We start from the raw sequence: 26116 nt of genomic DNA, 5'->3' as shown, positions 1-26116 counted from the left end.
TTGTTTATTTGGATCCCCACACTGTGCAACTGGCACATTCAGACTCCTGGGCTAAGTAGATGACATAGTTTTGTAATTTCCCTTCTAATGTAGAAACTAAGTACAGTACTGCAATGCCACATGATTCATTCTTAAACTCTAGAATCAGTCAACTATTAGGATCAGAAATGTAAATGCCGTGTAACAGAATTCATTTTATTTGTTTTATCTTCTTGATTGTCCCACTTTTTTGCAGCACTTGATTGAAAGCAATGCACAATGTCCCAAAACATGAGATTGCAGTCGTGTTTCAGCCTTTTGTCGAATACTGTACTCCAGTTCACATGAGACCCTAAGGAAGAGTGCTGTTGGGGGGGAAAAAAAAAAAAAGTACTGTATACAGTATCCACCCTACCCCCCAAAAAAATGAGTGGCCTCAAAGAACTAGAAAAAGTAGGCTAATTAAAGAGATTTTCTCAAGTGGCCTTTTATTTGTCAATCATAGCATAAAACATCAAATTACAAACTACAGACATTTGCCTCATGGAAAAATAGATCTCTCTAGAATAATAAAGGGAATCATCCCTCAACAAAATAACTGAGCTCAGAAACAGCAAAAGGAAAAAAACAAAACGGAAGTGTTACACATCAATCACACTAACCTGCAGCAACATCGCTTTGCGCGCGTTTGTATCTGTGACTCGTGAGTTTCGTTTTCCATTCCCAAATGGTCATTTGAGGTGCATCAGGATTCAATCATCACTCATTGGAAGCACTTTCCTATTCCAACCACCAGGAGGCAGAACAATCAAGGGACGCCTAATGTATCCGTTAAACTAAAGGATTTCGCGTGTGTGTCTATTATGTTAGTGTCTAACGTGTGTTTGTGTAAACCCCATACATTTATTTGACGACAGTACTTCGTTGGAAGAATCTAATTTTAGTAGTTTAATAATAAACATGCAGGCATTTTTGTGGTGATACACAAAAACACTGTAATTGCCCCACAAGCCTAAGTTTTTAGGTTGTCTGACAAAATTATGGTTAAATCTTGCCAATGTTACACAATTTTTAACATTTCAGTTTTTTTTTTTAACAAACGTAAGAGACTCCACACTTGACGAGGGGAGGGAAGAAAAAAAAAATCTTTGCATGTACTTGTATAATACATTTTTCACTGATTACTGTGTGCCATAGGCCTACTTAACATAACTAATCAGTCTGTCATACCAAGACTGACCTGTGAGGCAGCATGGTGCCACAGGGCATCCACACTTCTGGAAAATACAGAGAAGTAGTCGTCAGTGGCACACGGCGGGCAAAAATGCCCTAACCTACCACTCAGCTGTTTAGTAAAGCAAAAACTGGTGAGTTTGCCGCCCTAAATATTGTACTGGTTTAACATTTACTAAATTTGGCGAGACGACCGGTTCGTGTAGACTTTCTAGTTTCCTTCAGCTTCAGTTTAAAGAGTCCTTGTGGAAGCTTCTAGGAATGTATGTGAAAATTCTGCACTAGACGATAGATGCAAATGTAGCCGTATTTGGTACTTTTACATTGACGTACCTGTGGTAGCAAACACAAAAACTACCACGAGTAAATTCTAGTAGCCAATAGTCATGACACTTTGACGTAATGGGAACAAATAGGCCTTTCAGTGCATGTGATGTAGGTCTAACTGGGAGTATGACCATGATATCTCGTCTTTTTTTCTTTTTTTTTTTAAGGCAGGCATGTTGATGCTAATACTCCCAAAGCGTCTCTTGCTGTAACAACAATGAATTAGTATGCCTCCGAGGAGTACAACACCACTGCTATCTTCATGCAGCAGTTAGTTAAGTCAGTACAATACAAACGCCCAATCGTACCCACCTGCAATCCTTCTCTCCACTGTGCTGCATAACTGCCGTCAGTCTCATCAAGTTGATGGCACATTTGGAAAGGAATTGCAACCCAAGTGTGTCTGAGTGAGAACTTTGGGATAAAATTAACAGGCAAAAGCCGCAATTAACAGTCTGTTTTACAATCATTAGCGCAGTATTAAGGACACCTTGGTGAGGATTGTTCATGTGTGTTTCTAGGTTGTTTTGGTGCTGCCATTCTCTTATTATTAGTCTTTGTTTCTGGGGTAGTACTAGTAGTAGTGACAAACGTTCTAAAACATTCCAACAAGCATGTAAATGATATGTGCATCTCAATTGAGAAATAGAAAAAGAATAACCCTGCTCAACCAGATTGAAACATTGTGGAAGGTGACAGCAACATGCTGGAAGTTGGACTAAAAATGCCACTTAACTCATTCACTGCCATTAATGAGTATGCTTGTCAATGACATTTTTTAACGGGATGGGAACAACTTTACTGATGCACAACCACCAGTAGATGACATTGTTGAGATCAGCACAGTTTGTGAGGCCACTGGGAGAAACCGCTGCCTTTTCTGCAACTTGTTTATTCTACAGCTGATTAGATTTTCTGTGAATATAATAATTGAACACGTCTTTTGATTCTTGAAAATGCCAAAATGCTCAAAATGGTTGACAGTGAATGAGTTTTTAATATGCTGATGGATTGACTTCACATAGACAATGATGTGAAATTTACCAGTGTTCCTAATGATATAAGGAAAGGTAAGAAAATGACTTCCGACTGTGCTTTCATGTTCATGCGTTAGCGTTTCCTTGATGTGGGTGGCAGCACAGCCATTTTGTAATACTAGTACGTAGTTACGTACAATGGAAATGATCTATAGGCTGCAGGGTTCGAAAGTGGTTGGCCTTCTTGTTTGCATGTTTTAACTGTGCTTACGTGGATTTTCTTCAGCTTCCACCCACTGTCCCAAACATGCAGGTTAGTAGTAGAAATAGGAATTGGCCACTCGGAGGTGTATTGTAAATCGAGCCTTAGTTTACTATCCATCCATTCATCTTTTGTAGTGTTCGTATTCATGAGGCTCGCAAATGAGCTGAAGACAATCTCAGCTGACTCCCTGGACTGGTCGCAAGCAAACCCACGTAAGCACGGTGAGAACATGACACCTCGTCTTTATTGGGTACAGAACCCGTGAAATTTCTTGCCCAAGCACACAAATTTTATTGGGCGGCTCATGCTGAACATAACATTTTGCTGCATTTAGCTTCATTTAGCATGTGTTTAAAAAAAACAAAACAAAAACTGGTGTGACTGCTAACATTCACTTGATTAATTATGGTACATCAATTCTTGTCAAATATCAATGACGGAAGAACATGATAAAAACTCCACAAACATTAAATTCCAAATAAATTTTGTGGAGGCAGTAATTGGTTAAATTATTTTGTTCTAATGAAAGTAACATGGGTTACGATCACTTAAGTGTTAAATAAATATTGACATCAGCAAGGATCAGATGAAAATATTTTCACAATTCTAATTCAATTAAATCTCAGTAGAAGAGTACATTTCAAGAAAACAGTAAGATACAAAATCTTTGGCCTTTAAAATTCTATTTTCTTATGAATTAATGGGAAAAGAGATTGGATTCATGGTTTTGTAAATTAATATCAGGCTCGAAAATTAAAATCAATTCGATATCAATTTTTCAAATTTTTTCCCCAGCCTGGCCCATTACGTCGGAACAACATTATTTTTATAGTGCCGTGCTGGGATATTTTTATTTACCCATTGAATGTGAAAAATATTGTTATAAATATGCAGAAAAAAAACGAGTCTTAATAATTCTCACCAATTTTAAACACACTGTTTGAAGCTAAATGTGACAACATGTTGCTGTTATTTTTAGCATGAGCTCTTCATGCACATTCCTAAGAAGCCCGGGGCAAATGTAGTGGTGGGACGCAGACAAGCAGCAGCTTCAAGTTTTATGTCTTTGGATGTGAAATGTTTGTTGTGTGCGTGTGTGTCATCTTGTTCCAGCAGCTCATGAACTGATGAGTCTAGCGAGGCCCCGGTGCACTTCTGCTTGCACCGGCCCGTATTCCACCACCTCCCCATCCACGGTTATAATCCCTTTGGGAGAATACGGCTCCATCCTGAGCGCCCGCACTTTGGTGTGCACCAGGTGAGCACAGCTGGAGGCCACGTGCGCGCCCTTCTCCATGGCGAGGAAGAGCCTGAGCAGCGCGGGGCGGGATATTCCCGCTTTCACGTAGAACAGATGAATGACGCCGTCGTCCAAAGTGGCCTCCGGCGCGGCCAGCAGGTCCTCGGCCAGATGGGACTGGTACATGGCCAGCACCAGGACAAAGTCTTCTTCGGGGACCACCACCCAGCTCCCGGGGAGGGGCTCGTCCGGCCGGGGGAGCACAGAGTCGGACAGGCCAGTCGCATTTTTGCTGGGGCGCCGCGAACGCTCAAATCTTCTCGCCTTGAGGGAGTTGTTGGAGTGACAGGAGTTGTGGAAGGAGTTCAGCACGGGAGAGTCTGTGGAGAAGCGCGAGGAGGCGTTGTGATTGTTCGTATGTCGGGATCCCACCTGGCCGCGTTCCCCCGCCACGGGCAGGTAGGCCAGCTTGCCCTTGTAGACGCGGAGAGACGCCAACCTCACCAGCGTGCCCACGGTGAAGCGGGCCGCCCCCACGTGGCGATACTTCTCGCTCTCGACGTCCACGTCGGCCACGAAGCCCCACGCCAGCGACAGGAAGGAGAAGAGGCGAGTGCCAGAAAAGAGGCGGACTGACACCAGATCCATGCGGGACACCACACCTTTACACAGAAGGAAGCCGCAGCTGACCAGGAGCTCCTCGCTGGACACCAACGAGGCACTGCGAGAAACCAGGCAGGTTCAATTTTCAATTGTCCATGAAGTGACGTGTTGAGTTTAAAATATATAATTCTTCTGGTTTTGTTCTGTATTTAGTTTTGGGAAACAAAGAAAAAAACTGTTCCTCTTCATTTGTAGTCCCCCAACCAACCCACCCTTTTTTTTTTTTTTTTTTTTTTTTTTTTTTTTTTAATTTGCATGTAAATTAGTAAATTGCATGATGGGCTTCATACATTATTTTAAAATCCACCAATGTATTAAATTTTAAAGTTTTAGTTGTATAGTATATATATTGGGTTAGTGTGGTCTCTGTATCCACAACCGAAAATGCATGAATACCACGTGTCTGTAAAGAAAGATAGGTTCAGTCAGTGTAGGTTTTGGCTGTGCACACTTTAATGCAATAGATCAGGTATGGAACAACCAATGAATTATATAACAATAACAAAGCATTTTTGTTCAATGATTCTTTAACCTAGTGTAAAATGGCTACGGTTTAGGATACCTTAGATTGGACATTCTATTAAGCGCTTTTTAGACACACTGAATGCAGCACAACACAGTCTAATGATGCTTTCAAATGCAGTCAGAACTTCAACAATTACATTGAACCGCCCACTACTTCATGTCCCTTTTCAAAAAGTTTTCATGCCTATAAAAGAGGCTGTTTAACGGCACAACCATTTGAGGTTTAATGTAAAAAATAAGCATAAAACAAAGGCAATTACACCGAGTTTATTTAAAAAAAACAAAAAAACACAGCAGTTTGGCTTTAAGATGGCTAGCTTAATGCTAAGGCATAATGGGAATCGCCATAGACAGGCTCAGATCAAAGTAGGTCTCTCAAAGAATTTTATTCTGAATTATAGAATATCAGATGGCCAGAATGACATTCCCACATCCAAATTCAACGGGAAAAATTCCAAGTAAAGAGTTAGACGTTTTTGGAAAATCATTGAAACACATTTTTCCTTGATAAATTATGAATGGAAGAAGAAATGTTTTTCAAACCAACACCAGTCTACTGGGATTAGACCCGCATTAATAATTAAGTTCCCCAAATAAATATGCAAACAAAGATGAAACCGTGAAGGTGCCCTTAATATTTGGGGAGGGTTGGAAATCGGTCAAGGCTGCTGTTTGAATGCCTTTTACAGATTCAATCATGAGTTATCTTGATTGTTTTGGGCCAATATGGTTGTGGGGACACGGCAGCTTGATAAAGCCTTGAAGGCAGATGGATGATGCTGGGTGTGCGTGTGTGCGTGTAGGGTGGTGATTTCAGACATGACAGGCCAGTGAGACAACAAAGACAGTCCCATCTGGGGAAATGGAGACAAGGGTAGAAGGTCATAATCTTGACCTATCTTTTGCTTTCTCTTTCTCAAACACACACATGCGCACACACACTGGACTTGTCTAATTTACATTTTTGCTGCTCTTGTCCTCTTCTATCATTTTCTGCTTGAAAGGTCACAACCAATTGAAACCTCACTGTTGTTTTTCTATTACAGTTAAATGCCAGTGCTTTTAGTGTTTATTCATATTTTTTAAACTATTGCAATCTCTCTTATGAGGACAATCAATATTACAGTTGTCGTGCTTCAATTAAAACGTGTTAAAAGAGTAGAAGTCGCACGCACAAATTCAACCTAATGAGCAAAACTATCATTTGCCAGATTATTTGTAGGATGTCATTCAGTCTGCTGTTCATTTGTTTTATGGTTTTCATTGTCATTTCATTATTGCTGTCTGTGCTGAATTTCTCCTTGAGGGACCAATAAGTATAATGAATTCCAAATTGAAAAAAAATAATGTAATATATATATATATATATATATATATATATATATATATATATATATATATATGTATTCCCTGTTCTGGTGGTCTTTAATAAATAGACAGGCACGGCATCTGTTGAGCTGAAGATAAAGCTGACATTTAAAGCTAAAATGTGCTAAACATTTAAAAATTGACCTGAAAAGAACTTTCCTAATTTGACTCCATACACGCCCCAATCGGGATTCTTGCTTTTACATTCAAACCGATAACCAAATGCGCATCTCGTTGAAGCTCATAGCCCCCCGGGGTGCATGTTGCGCTCTTCGCCGTATTGCATAATAGCAGCTAGCTTCTAGCTGGTGCTCATTTGAAGCACAGCACGCAGCCCCCCCCCCCATTCATAAGGGAATAATCCCGAACGTACTGCCTGTCGGTGAGCAGCCTGCAGCAAACAGACATGACACGGAGCTTCTGGATGCAGCAGGAGTGTATGTGATGGTGATGTGAGGAGTGTAAACAATACAGAGCCTGGACCCTTCCTCTATTGTTGTCACTGGAGTGTTGCCATACAGCATGTGAAAGGGATTGACGGGTGCAGGCCAAGGAATTCATCAGAAAAAATAGCGCACAAGAGAGTGTTTCTCATAGTATTTGAATGAAGTGATGGATGGCAACTGATGAGCGAGCCCTGATGAGAAGAGAAAAATTTGCTGCTTTTTATTGTTGGGAATCTTACCGTAAATACTACAAATAACTGAATGTAGCCATTGATTTCCTTCTGTCTTGATTTTGGCAGAGTGACCCGTAATCACTCCAGTGTGGTAAACAAAGACAAAATACTGTTGAAGTGTGTTGTTTTCTAGAAGAAGTACAAATTTGGTCCCAAAATGAAAAAATGTCTACAGTCCATTTTATTCTTGAATGTACAGTTATAATTGCATCTTTAATATAATTAACGGAGGATGTCTAACTTCTGTTTGGCTGCAACCGTTGCTGCATTATGGATCATACGCTGACCTGGGGTCACCTGCCGTGACAGCATAGCAGTACGTTGTGAATTAATTAGCTTGTTCCCAGGCTGGTTAGACTTGTTTCATTGGCGTCTGCTCATTACAAGTGTTAGTCATGCTCGAGTAATCATTTAGTGCCAAATTCTCCCATTCACAAACAGATTAGTTGCTTAATGGATTTCATGACCCGATAAGTCAAATAAAAACAAATGTTTCAAAATGTGGCGCGGTTACGATGACTGTAGTTGTTTGAGATTGCGGCTTTCAAATGCCATGTGAAAATATACTGCTAATTGTGATCCATGACAGCCGTTGGGCAGTCAAGTATATATGTCATCTAGTACTTTTTTTTTTGTGTCTATTTTTGTTACGTAAATATGCCCTGAATAGTGATTGTGAGTGTTGTGGTGTGTGTGTGACTCACCCTGCGTAGTGATGTATGGATGCAGCCAAGGCATTGCCTGAGCCACCAGGAAGTATACCAAGTGGTGTGCGGATAGCCTCCTCCCAGTCTGATCTGTCCAGGAGACCATTTATTACCTAACACACACAAAAACAGGGTTAGAATCATTTGGGATTTTTCAGTATAGTTCATTTTTATTTCGTTTTGACTTTAGTTAAATTTAGTTAGTTGTAATTTATTTTAGAGCAGGATTGTTTTATTTTATTTTTAATGTTTTTGTTTTGTTCTTTTTTTGAATGCTTCGTTTACTTGAGTTTTTATTCATTTTAGGTTTTGTTTTTTTTAATATTGAGTATTTGTTGGGTACAGCAACAAAAAAAAATCACTAAATATTTTGTAATAAGGTAAATTGCAATTCTCCAAAGACTTCATTCTTCTGCAATACTGAAATGAATACATGTAAAATGAATCCTCAAAGCTCATGTGCAATATTAACAAAGACAAGACAAAAACGAACGACATTTTCACGAGCATTACAGTTGTTTTTTTTTATAAATGTAAAATTTTGTTTGAGTTTCATTTAGTTTTTTTTTGGTAGTTTAGTTTTAATTTTATTTTATTAACGAAAGTTTTTTTCAATTTTAGTTTTAATTTTCATCAACTATAATAACTTTGCACCAAAAATACACAATTAATTATGTATAATGATTTAAACGTTTTAAGCAAAGCTCGGAACATTGACCTTGGAACAGTGTGTAGAAATTTTTTAATTTTTGTTCATTCATTTTAAAAACCCACTATGTAAATATTATGCCAAAAAAATGTTTTATCACATCATAACACATATTACAGGAAGCTGACATGTTTCACTGCCATCTTTCTGCCACGGATACCCAAAGGAGAAGAGTTTCTCAAATGTAGCAATTGACTCTGCTTAAGTGTGGTCTCTCTGAGGCACCGTAATGCGTGAGCTTCGAACATAGGTTGTTGCATTCTATTTGTTCACCACTAGATTAGATAACTAAATTCTACCCACTTTCCCTTTTAACACTTCTTTATTTTACTCATGATGTCTTTCAATGTTGAACTTTTGGAGTACACATTTGGTTACCTCAAACAGTAGACCATCTCCTGACATGATGATGAGAGCGTCCCACTGTGAAAGGTCGGCCTTCCTCACATGCTCGCGAGCATGGTTCTGATGTTCTGTAAAACACAAGGAGAGTAAGTGATGTTGCCCTTCCTGCCAGGTTGTGTCCGAAAAGTGCATGTTTTGCTGTTGGTGCTTATTAACTTCTACAATTTGGCTGACTAAGACTGTCTCAGTGGGTTGAAATACAGCTCTGCGGAAAGGGAGGAAGGAGGAAATATTACAAGCTTTGAAAATCTACATTCCTGGGCCTCATTACTTCTGCCAAAGAGCTCAGAAATTCTTTAACATTCAGTGTGGATCCACAATTTGCACTCTATGCTTGCTTTTGTTAAAACAGCATCCTATTTTTAGTCAATATATTTCACCAAGTCTGAGAATTTATTTCAGGAAGTCCATAGAGACAACTTGTTGAAACTGTTCTAGAGCTGACTTTTAATTGATAAAAATGACTGAAGTTGAGCTCAAATTGAACTGGAGACCCAATAGTGCTAAAACCCTTAATTGGCTTCTATTTACTGCACCGTTGATTGATGTGAAATGTTGCCATCCAGGGAGTTTCAGTGCTAATGTGCTGATCGTGCATCATTCATTAGAAGCAGGCAGCGCCAGATGAATGTGCACTCTGCAGCAAGGAGCTGCCTAATAGCTGCAGTGCTTCACCACCTCACTAACAGCAGGTGATGACTGTGTGCGTGCGTGCCCGCGCATATCACCCTGATAGCTTAATCAGATGCCAAGGGACGACTGCTGCACGTATAATTACATTTATATTAATTCAAACAGTCACTGTGTTGTTCTCATACAAGTCAGGGCATGCTGACGTTACGAACGGAATACATTTTTGGCCTGATATATTTATTCCCCAAAGGTGTCAAGACAGGCAGTGCTGTTTCTAAAACAAGATAACGCCGCCACTGCGTGGTGACTTTACTTGAGAAGATAAAAACAAATTTCAATTATGTTTAAAGGAGTTGTTTGTAGACTAATAAGCCTTTCAGGTATCAGACATAGTGTGGTATAGATGTGTTCTAAAGTCACACCTACGTTGTGTTACTTGAAATAGTCCTATCGTTTATATTTTTGTATTTAGGGTGTCTCGAGCTATGACCAAATTAAATCTGGATGGTAGCTGTGGATGGAGGCGCTGATGACAACTTCCTGTTCTAAATCCAAGTCTTGAAGCCCTTAAAAGTTCAACTAATAAGGATCAACAACATTGCTTCTTTTGGAAACATGGTTAAACATCTATAGTTCATCAAGTAGCAGATATTTTAGAAACTAAAACAACTCTGTTATGAGAACAAGAGAGTGAAATTTTTATGAACATGATCGATTCAAAACAAATTTTGTGAATTAGTAGGCGGAGTCCAACTCAAGACACACTTAGGACCGCCCCCTCATTTGATTAATATTTCATGGCTCATTTCATGCTGCCGGCGTCTGCAGCGTGAAATAAATATGACAGAAGGGGCCTTTTTATGTATTGATTGACATTCAATTCTATGTATTTATTTCTGTATTTCATTCCACATTTGTTTTTATATTTTTGTTTTTTTAATCTCGTTTTTTGTTTTTTTTATTTCCTTTATTTATGTATGTATGTTTTTTGTTAATTGTATTTCATTTTGTAATTATATTTTTATAACCCTTTTTATTTACACCTTTATTGATTTATTTATGTATTTTTGCATTTTTGGTCCTCCATAAACGTCAGGTATCCAGATTCTTCACAATGCTTTACATTGTGACATAAGTCTTTGGTGCTCTCCAACAGGCAGCTGATGCTACATACATAAGCATGCTAAATGCAAATAAAACATTATGGATTGAAATAAAGATTTTTGAAATCATTTTGTATATTGAACGCTTGTACAAGCACTGCACTTAACTTTGAACAGGAATGTTATCGCTTTAGTGCTAAGGAGGTACATTATGATAGCTCACTAATGTAGGTGGTCTGGTGTAACCATGGCAACTATAGAGATACAATTCTCAATTACAAGCTGGAGCAACTTAAAATTGGATTTCAAGCTGTTATTTTACTTCTTCAAATGCAAGTACTGTAATGGAAAGACGAGTGAAGCGGCTGTTTTCATTTTGGTGAAACAGTGAAGTGTTTTCTTGGGGCACGAAAGGACGACAAGCGTGGAGCCGTCGTCCTCTTAATGCTGTCTGACAGACATCCTTGGGTACTTGTGCAGTAAGGGAGAAGAAACATAGCCGTGCCATCCTTTCTGACACTGCTGACACTGACCAAGGCATGCTTACTCACACACACCCTCTAGCAATGCAGTCATGCTTCATCTATCCTCCAGCCCTGCAGTAGTGCCCACAGCTGCCACACAGCCAAGCAGCCCATAATGAGTTTGTCCACTTTTGTTAGCTAGACACTTAAAGCCGCAGTAACTCACATACACGTACTGTAAATAATACACACAAGATTAAAAGTGCGTCGAACATAAGACAATCACTGGTGAGGTGCATTTGCTAATCAATGGACAATTTCAAAAACTTTATTACATAGAATCAATCATCAGAAGTCATCTAATTTTTAAATGTCATTATTTTTCTTATGAGATGTCTAAAATGCATCTCAACTAAACCAAATCATTACTTGGGTAGCATTCATTTTAAAACCAGAGATTAAAATGGCTCACAATATTTGACTTGAATAGATTGTAACCAGATTTCCTTGTCTGTGGTTGTAGATTTTAGGATTATATCCGAAAGTCTTATTTCCTTCAGGATTAATGTGTACAAAAAGTGCATCTCTACCCCCCCCCCCCCCCCCAAAAAAAGTGTATTTCCCCACAGTAATTCAAATGCAGTTTCACTCTTTCCTCGCTCACATAGATGAATGACCTCCCATAATCTTTTTTTTTGTTTTTTTTTTTTTTGTTGTTGTTGTTGTTGTTGTAAAATTAGTGTCACACTAGCTCATCATAAATCTGTGTGATGCATAATCATCACCAGCCGGTATGGAGGCTAGTGATGATTTAAAAAAAAAAATCATTGTGAAAGGGGATTTTGTGAGAATGTGTTTATCGTCTGTGTGTCTTTATCCATACAGTATGTGAACGCACGTTACATAACAGCTGTGCCTGCACGTGGGTCAGAGGCAGTTGATCAGCATAGTGACAGCATGAAAACATGACTGGTTCATTTGGATGGAGGAGGTGTTTTGGCGCATGTTTTGTGTGCAGTTATATGGTTTGGAACACTGAAGAGACTATCGGTGAGATTTCAGCAGTAAAAAAACGTGCCAGTCAAGTCTGTCAGTGAGCTTGTTTACCAACCTTGAATGACATGACCGAGATTATGATTAAATTACATTTACAAGATGCCCATAATAATGCTTGTATTGTCCTTAAAATTCAATTTAAAAATTTTTTTTTTTAAAAAGGCGCAACATTCATCAATTTCACTTATAATAGCAGCTTTACATGTTAAAGGTACAGTAACGTCTCAGCCTGTTTTTTTTTAAGTTTATGCTGCAGCAAGGACATATCAGCTTGAAGTTAACCCAACTGTCAAAGGAAAGTGGTGTTGTCAAGTTTTCTTTGTGGTGTGTTGTAGTGCTCACCGGTGATGAAAAGCGTCTGCAGAACGCCGGCCTCGTTAAGCATCCGCTGGACGTGGTTGTTGTAGAGCGTGAGCGCCTGTCCTTTTCCACTCTGTGGATTCACCAGCAGCAGAATCCGACATGGATGCGAGAAGTCACTCGGCAGCAACCCTGCAAGTATCGAAATTCGGTCATGTGATGAAATGGACAGGGCACAATATACAGTTTTAAGTTAAACATTATAACTGATTTTGAGTCAGCAATACATAAAGCCCTTTACACACTGCATTTAGCAGGGCGTATTCATTGTAGATGTGGTGTGGGGCGGGAAACATGGAATGGAGCAGCGCGCAAAGGAAGTGTTATTTTGGCGGACTTATTTACAAGAAACGGCATGATTAAGCTGTCCAAGTTCCCATCAAGCCATTAATTTTTCTCTGCTGCACGTGTCTTCCTCCTCCTTCTTAAAATGAGCAAAGTCAGGGCTTTCTTTGCAACAATGAATGCTACATCTTGTTGAGGTGCAGTCTAACCAATGGTAAAATTTCAATTTTTACTTTATGGTAGGCTGCTTCATCCAAATATGGGCGTGCAGGAAACCCGTGCGACTGCAGCGCTGAGAACTGAGCAGGTGCAGTGTATTATAAACCACTATACTATAGCGACTATAACTATATTATCTAATTTTGCCAAGGCAGTCAGACACATTATTTTTTATTTTTTTTTGATAAGCATTAATTCCTGGTCCAAATGGCTACTTATCGTTCATGCACACACCAATCTCGTGCTCTTGATATGGTGCAAATAAGCACATCGAATATGTTAGGGATGAAGTAGACAATGTAGGGTTACAAAGACTTTATGAACACAGATCCCGAATCTTTTAACAAGACGCTTGGTGACGATCTTCTTGAGAAGGCACAGCAGGAAGGAAGCTGGATTGGGCCATCTGTCCCACAGCATGGGAGGAGAAGTCAAGGAGAAAGTTGTCGGTACCTCAAATAAAAAATTCAGGTCCTTGGGGAGGTAATCATACAATTCACACAGTTAATACAACTGAGCGAACGACAAAGAATGTTCCTCTGGAATTCTGAGCGTAACTAGCAGTGATAGTGGCACTCTAGCGGCCTTGCGACTCAGGAGGCGTGCCAGTTGGCGCTGGAGGCCCGCCCTGACCCTGCTGCCTGCGTGTCCACGTTGGCCACATTCAAATCCTGTCCAGTTCCTGTGTGCCACTCCTCCCTCCCCAAGACATTCCGGAGTGAATTATCTCTTCGCCTCAGTCTGCACCCAGTTTCCTCCTCCGTCATTAGCTGCAGTGCCCAAACTGTGACACATGTTGTATATTTATTTACCCATCATGCACAGGGCTGGGCAGTTGTCAGAAGAGGGCTGGTGGATTTATGTCAGAAGATAATGAGTCTAGTTTGTTTGTATAGGAGTGGGTACCACCCTGATTGCCAAGTGATGTACAGTTTTGCAACATTTGATCTTTTTTTTTTTTTTTTTTTACTTTTATTTGGCAAGTATGGCAGTTCTCACTCAACAATAAGCCAATCATGGCTGGAGAAGTTGAAAGTCCCCATTGTCACAAAAGTCAAAACTATGTGCCTAACCTCCGTGCCAAATTTGTGTTGTGTGATTACAGACAACTCCTCTGCATTCTTCCAAGTAAGAGCATGGGAACTGGCCCACATCTAAATGAAGTAATCACTATATTGAGGTAACCGCCATAGTATTTCCTATGTCCTAATTGAAAAGGGGGGAACCCAAGGGCCGGAAAAGCCATCTTATAATAGCTATCTGGGAACATGCAGTCTGGGAGTCTGAGAATAGACACGTTAGACTTGTGATATTCTGCAACGTGTCCGTTTCTTGACCTCAACATACTTTAAGCCATAATTTGGAGAGAGAGAGAAAAAAAAATACGTGTATCTGTGAATCCCTTGTACCTACCAACAAACTGAGCTCTCTCTCCTATTTCTGCCTGTTGCTCTGTGGTGACGAGGCCTCTTAATCCCTAACAAACACCCATTAGGAGGGAATCCAGTTTGCACATTAAAGGGATTAACGGATTAACACGAATTTGGCCTGGTGTGACTCTCTCTCTTCTGTAATATGACATATAGACCCAATTTCAATCCACTGAAAACTAAATAATGCAGCTTTTCGAGCATTTGAAGCTTGAAGGTAATTTCTTGCGTGTTATCACGCATCAACATTAAAGCTGTTCCAAAATCAAGTTTCTGTTGATCCGCTGCCATAATTGCCACAGTATGTTTATACCATATTAATTGCACACCTTTGATTATTTAATTTGCAGGTTGTTGGGGAAGAAAGAAAACATTGTATTGGTCCCTTAAGGGAACTTTTTAATTTTTCTACTTCTATAACTGAAAAATGGCTCTTATGTATTGTTTCTCAGCTATTTTTTTCTAGATAATACCCCCCAAAATCAAACTATCAACAACCTGCAAATTAAGTGAGCAAACGGTTTTTATGCATATTATCCTTTTCAGAACATTTAATTTTGCCTGATCTTTTACAGTTTTATTGCAGACTGCAGCTATCGACAGACTTCACAAGTGGCCCAGCCGCAGCAGCAAATAGATGTGCTGTTCCATAATGTTGCTTGTAAAATAAGTGGCGGCTTTGGGGGCACACAAGCTCACTTCTGCTGAATGAGACCACAAAGAGTGTGGAGGAAGAGAAGGAGGTGGTGCTGGTGGTTAGCTGGCTGCAACTCTATTTTAAGAGAGGCTCAGAGTTGACGACATTGAGGTTTGTATCCAAATCCGATAGTGCTATTTAGTTGTTGGTATCGTACCAGAGTCTTTGTTCTAAAGAGATGCATAAAGAATAAATTTCAAAGTTAACACATTCACTATGATGATTTCAGATTTGACATTGAGAATGGACACATTTTCAAGTTGTTTCTTCCGCCTGGAGTCATATCTCGCATGAAGGTGCGTAAATGACAGAGTTAAGTCAATGATTGAATCTGTGCTGCCAGGAAATGATTTTCACTCAAATGTCCACACACGAAAATGGCCCTTAAAGAGTAGCATGAGGCAACTGTATGTGACCAATTGTAAGAGGAAGAGGGATGTTACAAATTCATACACAATCTTTCAACACATGAGAAACTGAATCATGGACCAAAAGCCCAATGAGGATGAGTCGGAGTACCTTTTTTTATTTATTTATTTATTTTTTTATTTAGTTAGTTAGTTAGTTACTAGGGGTGTCACGATTCGCCAACTCCACGATTCGATTTAAATTTCGATTTTGGGGTCACGATTCGATTTTTTTTTCGATTTTTTTTTTTTTTTTTTTTTCTCCGCTCCCCCACTTTATAACACAGAGGCATATGCTTCTGTAGGCTAAGGCTAGTCTATGATCATTGGTTCTATTCATTGTACAGTAAATCTTATTTCAAAAGATCGGCTACATATAGGTGATGCAATTTCCATATTATTTTTGTGTAAATTTATGTAATATATGATAATTGACATTAGGCAGGAATGATCAAATTCAAAGAATTTATTTACAATATAAAGTTAACCGTCTTGTTCTTACTGAAGTGTAAAATAAAAAATAAAAAAACAAAAACAAAAAGTCACAGTGGGTGCCTGCCATCTATTGACTGTTTTTGGTTACAACAGTGTGCTGTGCGTTCCTCTTAAAATAATGTGCAATGTGCAACAACAACAAAAAATATATTGTATCCAAAGTCATGGAACAAATACAGCCTGAACAAACTATATCCCAACATTTACAGTTGCTGGGCATACTGTAGCGTGGTTCAAGTACACTAATTAAATGTTTGAATCCAGCGTTTTCCAAGGCTGCAGGTCTGCTGCTATAAATAGACCTATGGATCTGGCGTTTCGCGCGAGCTGAAGTGTGTGGAAGTTTCACTGTAAATGAGGATGAAATAGTTGGTTGGACCGTTGTTTTCCCACTTCTAGTTGAATTTGATAAATCTAAATCTTTGTGATGCCTGCGTAAATGTCCCGTCATGTTTGTCGTGTTTCCCGTTGTTACGGCTGGCGGCTCGGGCCATTCAGTTTGAATGCGCCAGCGCGACACTCTGATTGGAGGACTGTGCCAGCGCGACACTCCGATTGGACGACTGTGCCAGCGCGACACTCCGATTGGACGACTGTGCCAGCGCGACACTCCGATTGGACGACTGTGCCAGCGCGACGCTATTGTGTATCCGTGTATTATACCCCTATTAGTTATTGTTTCTCCTCCGTTCTGTCAAATGCGGTTATTATTTGTTCACCTTCCACTTTCACTCCCTTGTCAAACCCCTGCCTGAAATTTCAATTAAAACTACTCAGATGTTAAAGTCGACCCGTGTTTATCTACTCTATATTTTCTGTTATTGTGTTACTTCCCTTCCCCTTGACGAGCCGGGCGTAACACCGTGGCCGAGTACAGTACGCGCACATAGCATATCTTGCAACTGTGGTCTTTTTATCGACAACGTGAACGTTGTCGACATAACTCACCGGGAACGCAAAATGTTTCCAAACTGGTGACGAGAGAAGCGGGAGCGGCTTGAAGCACCATTGCTGTGTCTGTCCGCGCTTGCCATCATGACTGCAGGAGAAGTCAGCTAACAAGTGCCGTTAGCTAGTAGCTGAATGGCTGCGTCTCATTTGCTTTCCTGGGAGGTGGCGGTGGCGGCGGTGGCGGCGGGCGCGGGGGGGGGGGGCATCGAATCGTGTGTCCTCTCTTCTATTTCGATGCTCGAAATCGTGACGTAATTTCGATCGATTTCGATAAAAAATCGAAATCGTGACACCCTTATTAGTTACACAACTAAGTTAAACATTTAAAAGAAAATCTGACAGACAAGTGTTTTGTGTTCCCTTTGCAGGTTTATTTGAAAGAGGAACTCTACTATTTTGGTCCACATTAGGTCTGATGTGATGTCTATATACTCTGTTTACACCAGAAGTTCCTCTTACCTGGTCATTTACAGTATATTCACGGAGTCCTTTTTTTTTTTTTTTTTTTTTTTTTTTTTTTTTTTTTTGCACCATTATTATTTTTTTTCTTTTTAGAGCAGTCTGTACAACTTCACACACTCACACTTTAAATGACATGTGATAAACACCAGTCGCCAAGTCTTCACACACAACCATATATTATATGGGTGAAGATATGAAAAGGCAGTTGTGGGGGTGGCTATGATCTTGGTCATTTACATTATTGTCTGCATCAGAAGGTTTTGGCTAACATGGTCATTTGGTGGTTTCTTTGCTGCTGTGCAGTTTCAATAAGTCCAGTATAGCAGGATTAGAAGTTTGAGATTGTAAATCACAAAGCACACAGAGCAGCATTAACTCAGGCTGGGTTAAGTTAATTATTTAATAATAGCATTGAGGTAGGCCCGGAGAGTTGTTTCACACTTAAGACAGCCCAGTTAGTACACACTTCAAAAATATTTTTCAGACCTAGGTTCAAGAAAATGATAAGTTTCATCTCACGGATCAATTGCTTAGGTCTCTACCAAGTGGCACGTACGTATCAGGCCTTAGTATGGTTTAAGACTGTAAATGCTGATCTTGTGCATGTTTCCCTCAGATGTGTAGGTGGGTTGGAGGACTTCATGTAGTATTTTTTCCTCGGTAGAAAGGCTACATGTTGTCTAAAAATAAGACAACCTTTGTTTTGGGTAAGAATGAAAACTCATGAAATGCATCCCATACCAAATTGAACAAAATTGTACAGCTTGGTTAGTGAAATTCACTGACATGAGTGGCAATCCAGAAAAGTGCCACAATAAAATAAAACATGGCAGTAGTGCCATGGTGTGACTTTGGAAACAATGATGAGCTATACAAAAAAAGAAAAAAGAGCTAGCTGGATTGTGAATTCTAATGTTGGCAAGTTGCACTTAAATATAAAAAATAATGAATGAGCAAGCACTTTATGAGAGTGGTACCCAGCAGAATGTTTTCTTCTGGGATATTTTCACATTTGAATTTTATAATTGAAATTAATTTAATAATTGAATTTAATATGTGGTTTTATTGAGCTTTATCGTTGGAGAGTTCCTCGTAATGATCATGCTGCTTATGTGAATGTCTGATGAATTATTCAGATGAATGTCATCTGCAAATGAAATAAGTGTATTGGTAGATTATAAAATGCATATAATATGAGGCAGGTAAGCAAATGAGAAAATTGGAGGTGGAACCATAAACAAAAATTTACCTAAAAAAGCCACGTCTGCATGGTATTAATTGGCTGTGATTTACAAGTTTGCAATACACTATGACTATAATGTTGAGATTTGAATCCCATCCATTTTCTGCCTTTCCTCAAGGCTGACTTTGGGTGAGAGTCAGGGCACACCATGAACAAAAGTCACCAACCAATCACAGGACACAAATAGACAAACAGTCAAAAAACACTCACATACAGAAAACTTAATCTTCAATTAACCTAAGACAAATGTCTTATTGTCTTGAGAACCCCGCACAAGAAGGCCGAAGCCTGGATTTGAACCCCCGACCTCAAAACAGTCAGCTAAATGTGCTAACCACATGAATCCCATTAACTGACATTGTGCTGTTGATTTTCTGCGCTTGGCCATCGCAGGTCAAGTGCTTCAGGTCAACTGATTGATTTAACCTCTTGGGCCAACTGCCGTCGCCTGGATTCTAACAATGATAATGCGCTTCACAACACAGCTGAATCCCGCTATTGACAAAATCGGATCAATTTTGATGAGACTGTATTCGGGCAAAGCAGCAGCTGCTCAGTCTGTATTTAAACATATGCATGGGACAGCAGCCTTAGCAGATCATGGATAGATAAAGAAGATGAGTCATCTATTTTATCATGTACATGCACATACACGACCTCTGCATTTGACCATCACAGTAGCAGACACAGACACGCTGGAGCAGGGGAGCAATTCTGTTTATCTGTGCCTTGCTGAAGGACACTATACTGTATCTGTGTGTCCACTCAGCCATGGCTGCCCCATTGACATACAGTAGAACCAACTGCCAGTTCTTTTCAAGCTGTATTGTCTCAGATGGAATGGGTAATGTCGATACACTGTTTTATTCTCCTCAAATCTATTACCCAGCAAGAAAAAAAAAACCTCAGTGATTTACACCTTAAGGCATCACAAAGATGTCAGTGTTCAAATCAATTCCCACAAGTATCCAAGCGCTCATCTAAATTCTACCGAGAAGGTTAAAGCTGCAGTTTCAAAGAGGCCTAATGTGAATTAAGTGGGCGGAGCACATTGCTTGACAACAAAGCCGTTTGACTCTGATGTTTCCCAGGGTACAAAACCTGTCCGATCACTACAGTTCCATGTTAAGTCTCTCACATCTGCTATTTCCTCCTCTGACAATGACAAGACATATAAAGTTGCAGCTTGTTTTGTATTTAAAAAAAAAAATAAAAATCTATGCAAACTGGAAGATGTTATCTGGGTCACAATGTGCCAGTGATACTCGTCATGCATTTTAATATAGGACACATAAGCTTACATATCGCTTATCTTTGGTAGCCTTGAGCATTCTGCACAGGAGTGATTGTACTTGTTAGTATTTCAGGAATTTAACAGCTCAAATTCCCTACAGATTCTCAGGAGTCTTTTACAGTCTATATTTACTTTTAAGATGAGCAAATTAATACATAATACAAGCAGAGAAACAAATAATGACATTAAATGTTAAAGTAAAACTATATTTGTCCATCCATTTTCTATAACACTTTTTCAATGGCATTATGGGTGGGGTACACCCAGGGCTGGTCACCAGCCAATCACAGGGCACATACAGTATAGACAATCAACTGTTTATTCTCCTATTTACACGTGCATCATGTTTTTGTTTTTTTTTTGAAAGTGGGAATATGCCAGAAGACTGCAGAGAAAACCCAAACAAGCACAGTGAGAATATGACTCCACACAGGAAGGCATGTTTGAAGAATTGAACCCACAACCATTTTGATCTCGATTTGGCAGATTTTCACCTAAACACGCTATTCGCAATTCCACAGTATGTGTTGTGCCAAATAATGCCCAAATTAAGTGCCGGTGGCAGTCTGAAGTTCAGACTTGGATGCCTAGATAACAGAATATGACACACTGTCATTATGACCCGTCATCCACAAGAATTCGAAACATGTCAACTATTTTAATTTACCCGGGTTACTGACAACTGATGAGATAATGAAATCCTCAGAGTTCATTTAACTTCTGACCTGCTTAAAAGAAATAGGGGTGGGGGGGTGGGGGGTAGCCTTACTGTCTCGAAGGTGCTGCCACCGGTTCGAGCGCTCCCGGACGGCGCGAGCCCACTTCTCCGCCTCTTCCAGGTTGGCTCGCGGGTCCTGGAGCGATGAGAGACGGAAGCACTGCTCCACTCTCTGCCGTGAAAGCCCGGAGCCCACCCAACGTCGCTTAAGCGGGTAAAAATAGGCCGCCAGGTAAGCCGCCGGGTCCGTATTGTCTTCTTCCCGGTACGCCCGGCAGCCGACGCAGTCCTTCAGGTTGAGGACCACTCGGTGCCGGCCCGTAGGTACCGATGTGAGCCGTCGGACGACGAGCTCCTTGTCAGTCAGGCTGACGGCGCACCTGACTTTTCGGTTCCCGGTGGCTGTGAATTCCCCGTACAGCGTGTTCATGTTGTGGCCATGTTCTGTATTCTTCAGGTCCATCCTGACCTGGACGCGGCGGTCCGGGACACAGCGGCGGCCACACGGTCACATCGCCGTGAGATCAAGGAACACTCCGGGACATCTGACAGTTGCCACCAGTCCGACTGTGTCAGCCACTGGAGTGAGTGACACTGCTTCCGTTTTCACTTCACAATAAGAGTATTTTATCTGTCAATATTCAAACATTTCATGCGTTTGGACGTTACAATGAACACAACTTTAATCTAATTAGATTTTCTCAAATATAACAATTTATCATTCATATGAAACAACGTCGAACTACTTTAACAACTGCGATATGCTTTTATTAAGAGATAAACAGACACATTTGTAAGTGTTGTGGGTGATTCTTGAGAACTTCACACGTAAACTTATCCGTACTTCACGCGCAACTTTGGTAGTAGCGAGCTGTGGAAAAAAAGATGTGATATAGTTCCCTCTAGCGGTTGTTTTCTGCAAGTGGGTAAAAAGAAACATTGGGCCAAAAGTATCAACACTGACAAATGGTATATATAAACAAGAACAGCTAAAACAACTAAATGCCAAAGCGATGAAAGTTCTGAATTGTTTCTTTTTATTTATTTTTTTGCTTAAACTGGTGAAACGAGATGTTAGACCAAATACAATGTTTTTATTTGTAAAGCATAGTTCTATAGCACCCCTGGTTTCAAAGCACCATTGTACACCAATAGAGTTCTTTCGAGGTTCATTACTGGTTCAAAGGCAACAGTTTAATATAGTAGTACTTATGATTCTAGTACAAAAGATTTCTATGCTTAACAGCTAAAGATCCACATTTGGATACTTGAACTTTTTTTTTTTTTTTTTTTTTGCATACGGATACTGGTCTGTGTCAGCTACTGAAGCAGTTATATTCTCACACCAACAGATGGCACTGTTGGAAAGAACAACGACGGTGAGTTCACAATGCGTATTAAAACAGTTTTCTTCTCATTGGAGATAGGAGATCGTAGCATCATGCACTGTCTTTAAACGACTCAGAAGAGACACTGAATAGGGAAAACAATCCGTTTGGATTCTACTCTTCATTATGTAATGTAGTAGCCTATTGTTATCTGTTCTTGTTTTGTTTTTGTTTTCAGATATGTAACATAAAGCTATAAACTTCTTGTAAGTGTAAAAGAAGTTAACTACAATATATAAAAATAAATACTGTAAGATTTCTCAATTTGACAAAACAAGCAAATGTAAAATGTTGATCAAATGTATACAGCTTGTGCACAGACACTATGGGTTAGGGTTGATCAAATGTCGGCATTACATCCCTTACATCCCTTGATGTATGAGGAGGAGGAAGGGAACTATTGTTTTGCACATAATGCATTTCTTGTGCCTCTTTGCTGTGGTCAAAACAAAGCCATCCGTGTGTTGTTGTGGTGATGCTCCAGGCACAAGCATATCATCAACTGAGAGGAAAAGAGGAGTGGAACAAGTAGGAGGCGGTATGCATATATGCAGATGGGAATTAACGGTCTCAGTAACACCTGGGGCCAGATGAGAAATGAGATTCACATGCGAGTTGTGTGTCAGAGCAAAACGACTTCCACCTTTCAACAGAACATAGGTAGACAGCGCCTCAATTCCTTTGCTGCCAATGCAGCGTTTCTCCCTAAAAGCCATTCGGCATCATGTGAATACGAACACATTATGTCATTTGCAACATCTCAAAACGCGCATGTCAGATCATTACATACACTATGGAATTCGCAACAAAAGAGGCTTTTCATTTCAAACTGCAGGGAAGATGCTGATTTCCTTATTGACTGAAAATGGCACAGCTGAGGAGCAGCCTTGAATGGAGACAAATCAATTTTTCCCGTCCACGCTTTTTCCAGCTGAGAGCTCTATTGGAGCCTTGAAGGCCTTGAAGAGGGGGAAGAGGGCTGGCCGTGCATGTGGTGACATGGAACACGAGCACGTACGCTCATACTTGGAGGGGTTTGATTTCAAAAGTTTGTGCTAATTGCGGGCCTTCCCAACAATGAATCTCCTGAGCGCAAGTTGACTGACGCGAGCTTGATAGCGGCTAAACTGCCATTATCGACTGAAGGGGTCATGAAGCACAGATGTCAACTCGGAGCACGTCAATGCAATCGCTAATTCAGAAGCGTATGTGTGCAACTTACACACACATACACACAGTGGCGGGTCACCAAGTGGGAGGTTGAGATGTCGTATAGATCTCAACGTTGAGATCAAATTGGCATCCGACATGACACGCTGGACATCTGGGTCGCTTAGCATTGAAGGCTCGCAGAAAGGTTTCGCCTGTCTGCCTGGCTCTCCTTCATTTGCCCCTTAATTCTGCTCTGTTTCTTCGCATGCCCGCCCCCATTGTCGCAGCGCTGACTTCATTATATAAGCGGAAGACGTGCCGTAACCGCAGTCCTCCGCAAATATCGGCTGAATGGCGGAAAGCAAAGACGTGTGAAATCCCACTAAGCGCTTTCAATGAAGGGCCTTAAGATTTAAGGGAGCGATGAAAATGGCAGTACAAATAACGCTGAAATGAAAACCTTGTCAAGAGTGCTTAGAAACACAGATGTGGTAGATAGTTGACCCCGAGTACACAGCCAAGACAACACGAGAGCCTTAATAGATCATCTGTCCACGTTTCTTTTCTAACTTGAGTTTGACAGATTTTTTTCAGGAGAGAACCTTCAATTTGATCTTTGCAAAACTTGTTGCATCATTCACAAATGACTTGATGCTGTATCTAAATATACTGTTCTAAGTTAGGGACAGGGTCAGCGACCTTTACTGTCAAAAGAGCCATTTTAGGCCAAATAAATAAAAAAATAAAATAAAAAAATTCGGCCTGACGCCACAAAACATTTGAAGATTATGATGAACGAAACAGTATGTAATTAGGGTTAGTTTAATGTAATTATATATAGGGTCCAAGAGCTATATGGAGAAATATCCATTACTTTTGAGATTCATTTTCTTCTACCATTTGTCTTCCCTTTTTGGATTATTATTATTGTTATTAGTTTTTTGTTTTTTTGTTTTTGTTTTTGGCAACCAGTCCAGGGTGTACCCCGCCTACTGCCCAGAGCCAGCTGAGAGAGGCTCCAGCACCCCCCACGACCCTTGTGAGGAATAAGCGGCCAAGAAAATGGATGGATGGATAGTTTTTTGTATATTTTAGACTTTTTCCGCCTTTTTGTAATTTCTGACATTTTTGGCAATTTTAAGGACACATGGTAATGTTCTGACTCTTGTCTTCCCTTTTTGGACATTTTCTGGCTATTTTTTGGACATTTTTTCCTCCCTTTTTGCTATCAATTTTCTGACATTTATTGGCAATTTTGTGGGCATTTTATGGTAATTTTTGGTATTTCTTCTTTTGTTTTGGAGCTTTTTTCTTTCTTTTTGAACATTTTTGTTTCTGACTTATTATTATTTTTATTTTTTTTTATTTTTTTTATCAATTTTCGGACTTTTTGGAGATTCCAAAGACATTTTATTTCTTTTGTTTTTGGACATTTTATGGTTACTTTTTGAATGTTTTCTTTTCTGCCTTTTTAAAATTAATTCTCTGACATTTTTTTGGGGGGGCTATTTCATGGACATTTTATGGTAATTTTCTGCTTTTCCTCTTCCTTTATGGATATTTTATGATTATGTTTTGGGCATTTTTAGGTAATTAAAAAAAAAATCATCTACCTTTCATTTCTCTTTCTGACAACTTAATTCGGTCTTTGATATTTTTGAATATGTAATCAGTTTTTATTTAACCATGAATTAAAATATTTTATCTAAAAAATTAAATATAAAACAAATATTAATTTTGTTATGTTTTGGGGTTGGATCCCAAAAACGCAGACACAAATAAGAGGTTAACACTTTATTCGCATAACATCTTTTTTTTAATTTTTTTTATTATTTTTTTTGTTTTTATTTTATTTTTTTTAAATACAGATCCACAGGGAGTCACAGGAGATGTGGCACCAGAGCCGCAGGTTGCTGACCCCTGTATAAGTAAACATTGCAAGTATAAGTCTAATGTGATGATTAACATAAAGGGCAACATATAGTTCCACACTCAATTAGCAGCATTATCACCTTCTTCTAGTTATGCATAGAGTAAATTTCCTTTAAAAAAAAGTCGGGTTGATTTCTATTTGTGCAGTTCTAGCACCCTCTGGTGGCTATTTTTTAGTGCAGTTTAAAGAGTCAAAACGTGTCGGAACTCAGTGTGTGCTTGCATTCGCAAGTAAGTGCCTCAATATATGTTTATATTTTTTTTTCTATATATTTATAATAGTTTTATATTTTTCATTGCTGTACTGTATGAAAGCACAATATTGCGTTTTTTATTTTATTTTATTTTTTTACAATATTGTGACCTTTTTTGTAACGCCAACCTCCCCACAATATCGTGATAATTATCGTATTGTGACCTTCATTAGAGGTGGGAATCTTGGGGCACCTCACGATTCGATTGCGATTACGATTCAGAGGCTACGATTCGATTATAAAACGATTATTGATTTCCCCCCCAGGCAGCAGAAAAAAAAACAATGTATTTTGCTGCTTTTAATGTTTCGTACATTAGTTACAAAAATAGTACAAAAGTCCTCTCAGGTCTACATAAACTACTATTTCAGTATCAAGTTAACAGTTCAAAACAGTAAATAAAATACTCAAGTCCTCATTCTGTAACAACAGCTTTTAAGTATATTCAGTCTTCAACAGAATAAAACATAGCATTGAGCAAAAATATATTATTTTT

At 39.6% G+C, this 26116-nt stretch overlaps 2 protein-coding genes across 7 annotated transcripts in view; one reads left to right on the top strand and one right to left on the bottom strand.

Annotated features, from left to right (window-relative positions):
* Nucleotides 1–456: 456 nt before the first annotated feature.
* LOC144020681 (sphingosine kinase 1-like) lies at nt 457–21497 on the bottom strand. Its single transcript, XM_077524393.1, has 5 exons — nt 20946–21497; nt 12676–12825; nt 9051–9145; nt 7961–8076; nt 457–4742 (listed from the first exon to the last, which is right to left on the bottom strand). Exons 1-5 carry the CDS (start codon nt 21355–21357, stop codon nt 3899–3901), a joined length of 1617 nt encoding a protein of 538 aa, XP_077380519.1. The 5' UTR covers nt 21358–21497; the 3' UTR covers nt 457–3898.
* cygb2 (cytoglobin 2) overlaps nt 1230–26116 on the top strand; it is a 40219-nt gene continuing 15332 nt past the window's right edge. For 2 of the 6 annotated variants that reach the window (XM_077524399.1, XM_077524396.1), the window contains exons 1-3: nt 20947–21126; nt 21352–21478; nt 22215–22273. Coding sequence is in view for 2 of the 6 variants with exons in the window: in XM_077524394.1 (XP_077380520.1) it covers nt 15615–15620; nt 21352–21478; nt 22247–22273 (160 nt within the window). In the remaining 4 variants the exon portion in view is untranslated. Of the gene's footprint in view, nt 1347–2802; nt 2830–2915; nt 3003–3894; nt 4757–14302; nt 14378–15202; nt 15436–15553; nt 15621–20946; nt 21479–22214; nt 22274–26116 lie in introns of those variants that run through there. The other 4 variants (XM_077524394.1, XM_077524398.1, XM_077524397.1 and 1 more) reach the window with 4 other exon arrangements.

This window comes from Festucalex cinctus, chromosome 6 (assembly GCF_051991245.1).
Source record: "Festucalex cinctus isolate MCC-2025b chromosome 6, RoL_Fcin_1.0, whole genome shotgun sequence".
NCBI lineage: Eukaryota > Metazoa > Chordata > Actinopteri > Syngnathiformes > Syngnathidae > Festucalex > Festucalex cinctus.
Note: the sequence above shows the minus strand (reverse complement) of the source record. Positions and strands in the feature narration are given on the sequence as shown.

Bases quoted from the DNA above. Each gene is read 5' to 3' on its own strand.
- LOC144020681 (XM_077524393.1), bottom strand. From the start codon at position 21,357: ATGGACCTGAAGAATACAGAACATGGCCACAACATGAACACGCTGTAC. The intron at 12,826-20,945 runs GTAAGGCTACCC...CGATACTTGCAG, and splicing joins GTGGCAGCACCTTCGAGACA to GGTTGCTGCCGAGTGACTTC. The intron at 8,077-9,050 runs GTAACCAAATGT...TGTGTGTGTTAG, and splicing joins GAGATGGTCTACTGTTTGAG to GTAATAAATGGTCTCCTGGA.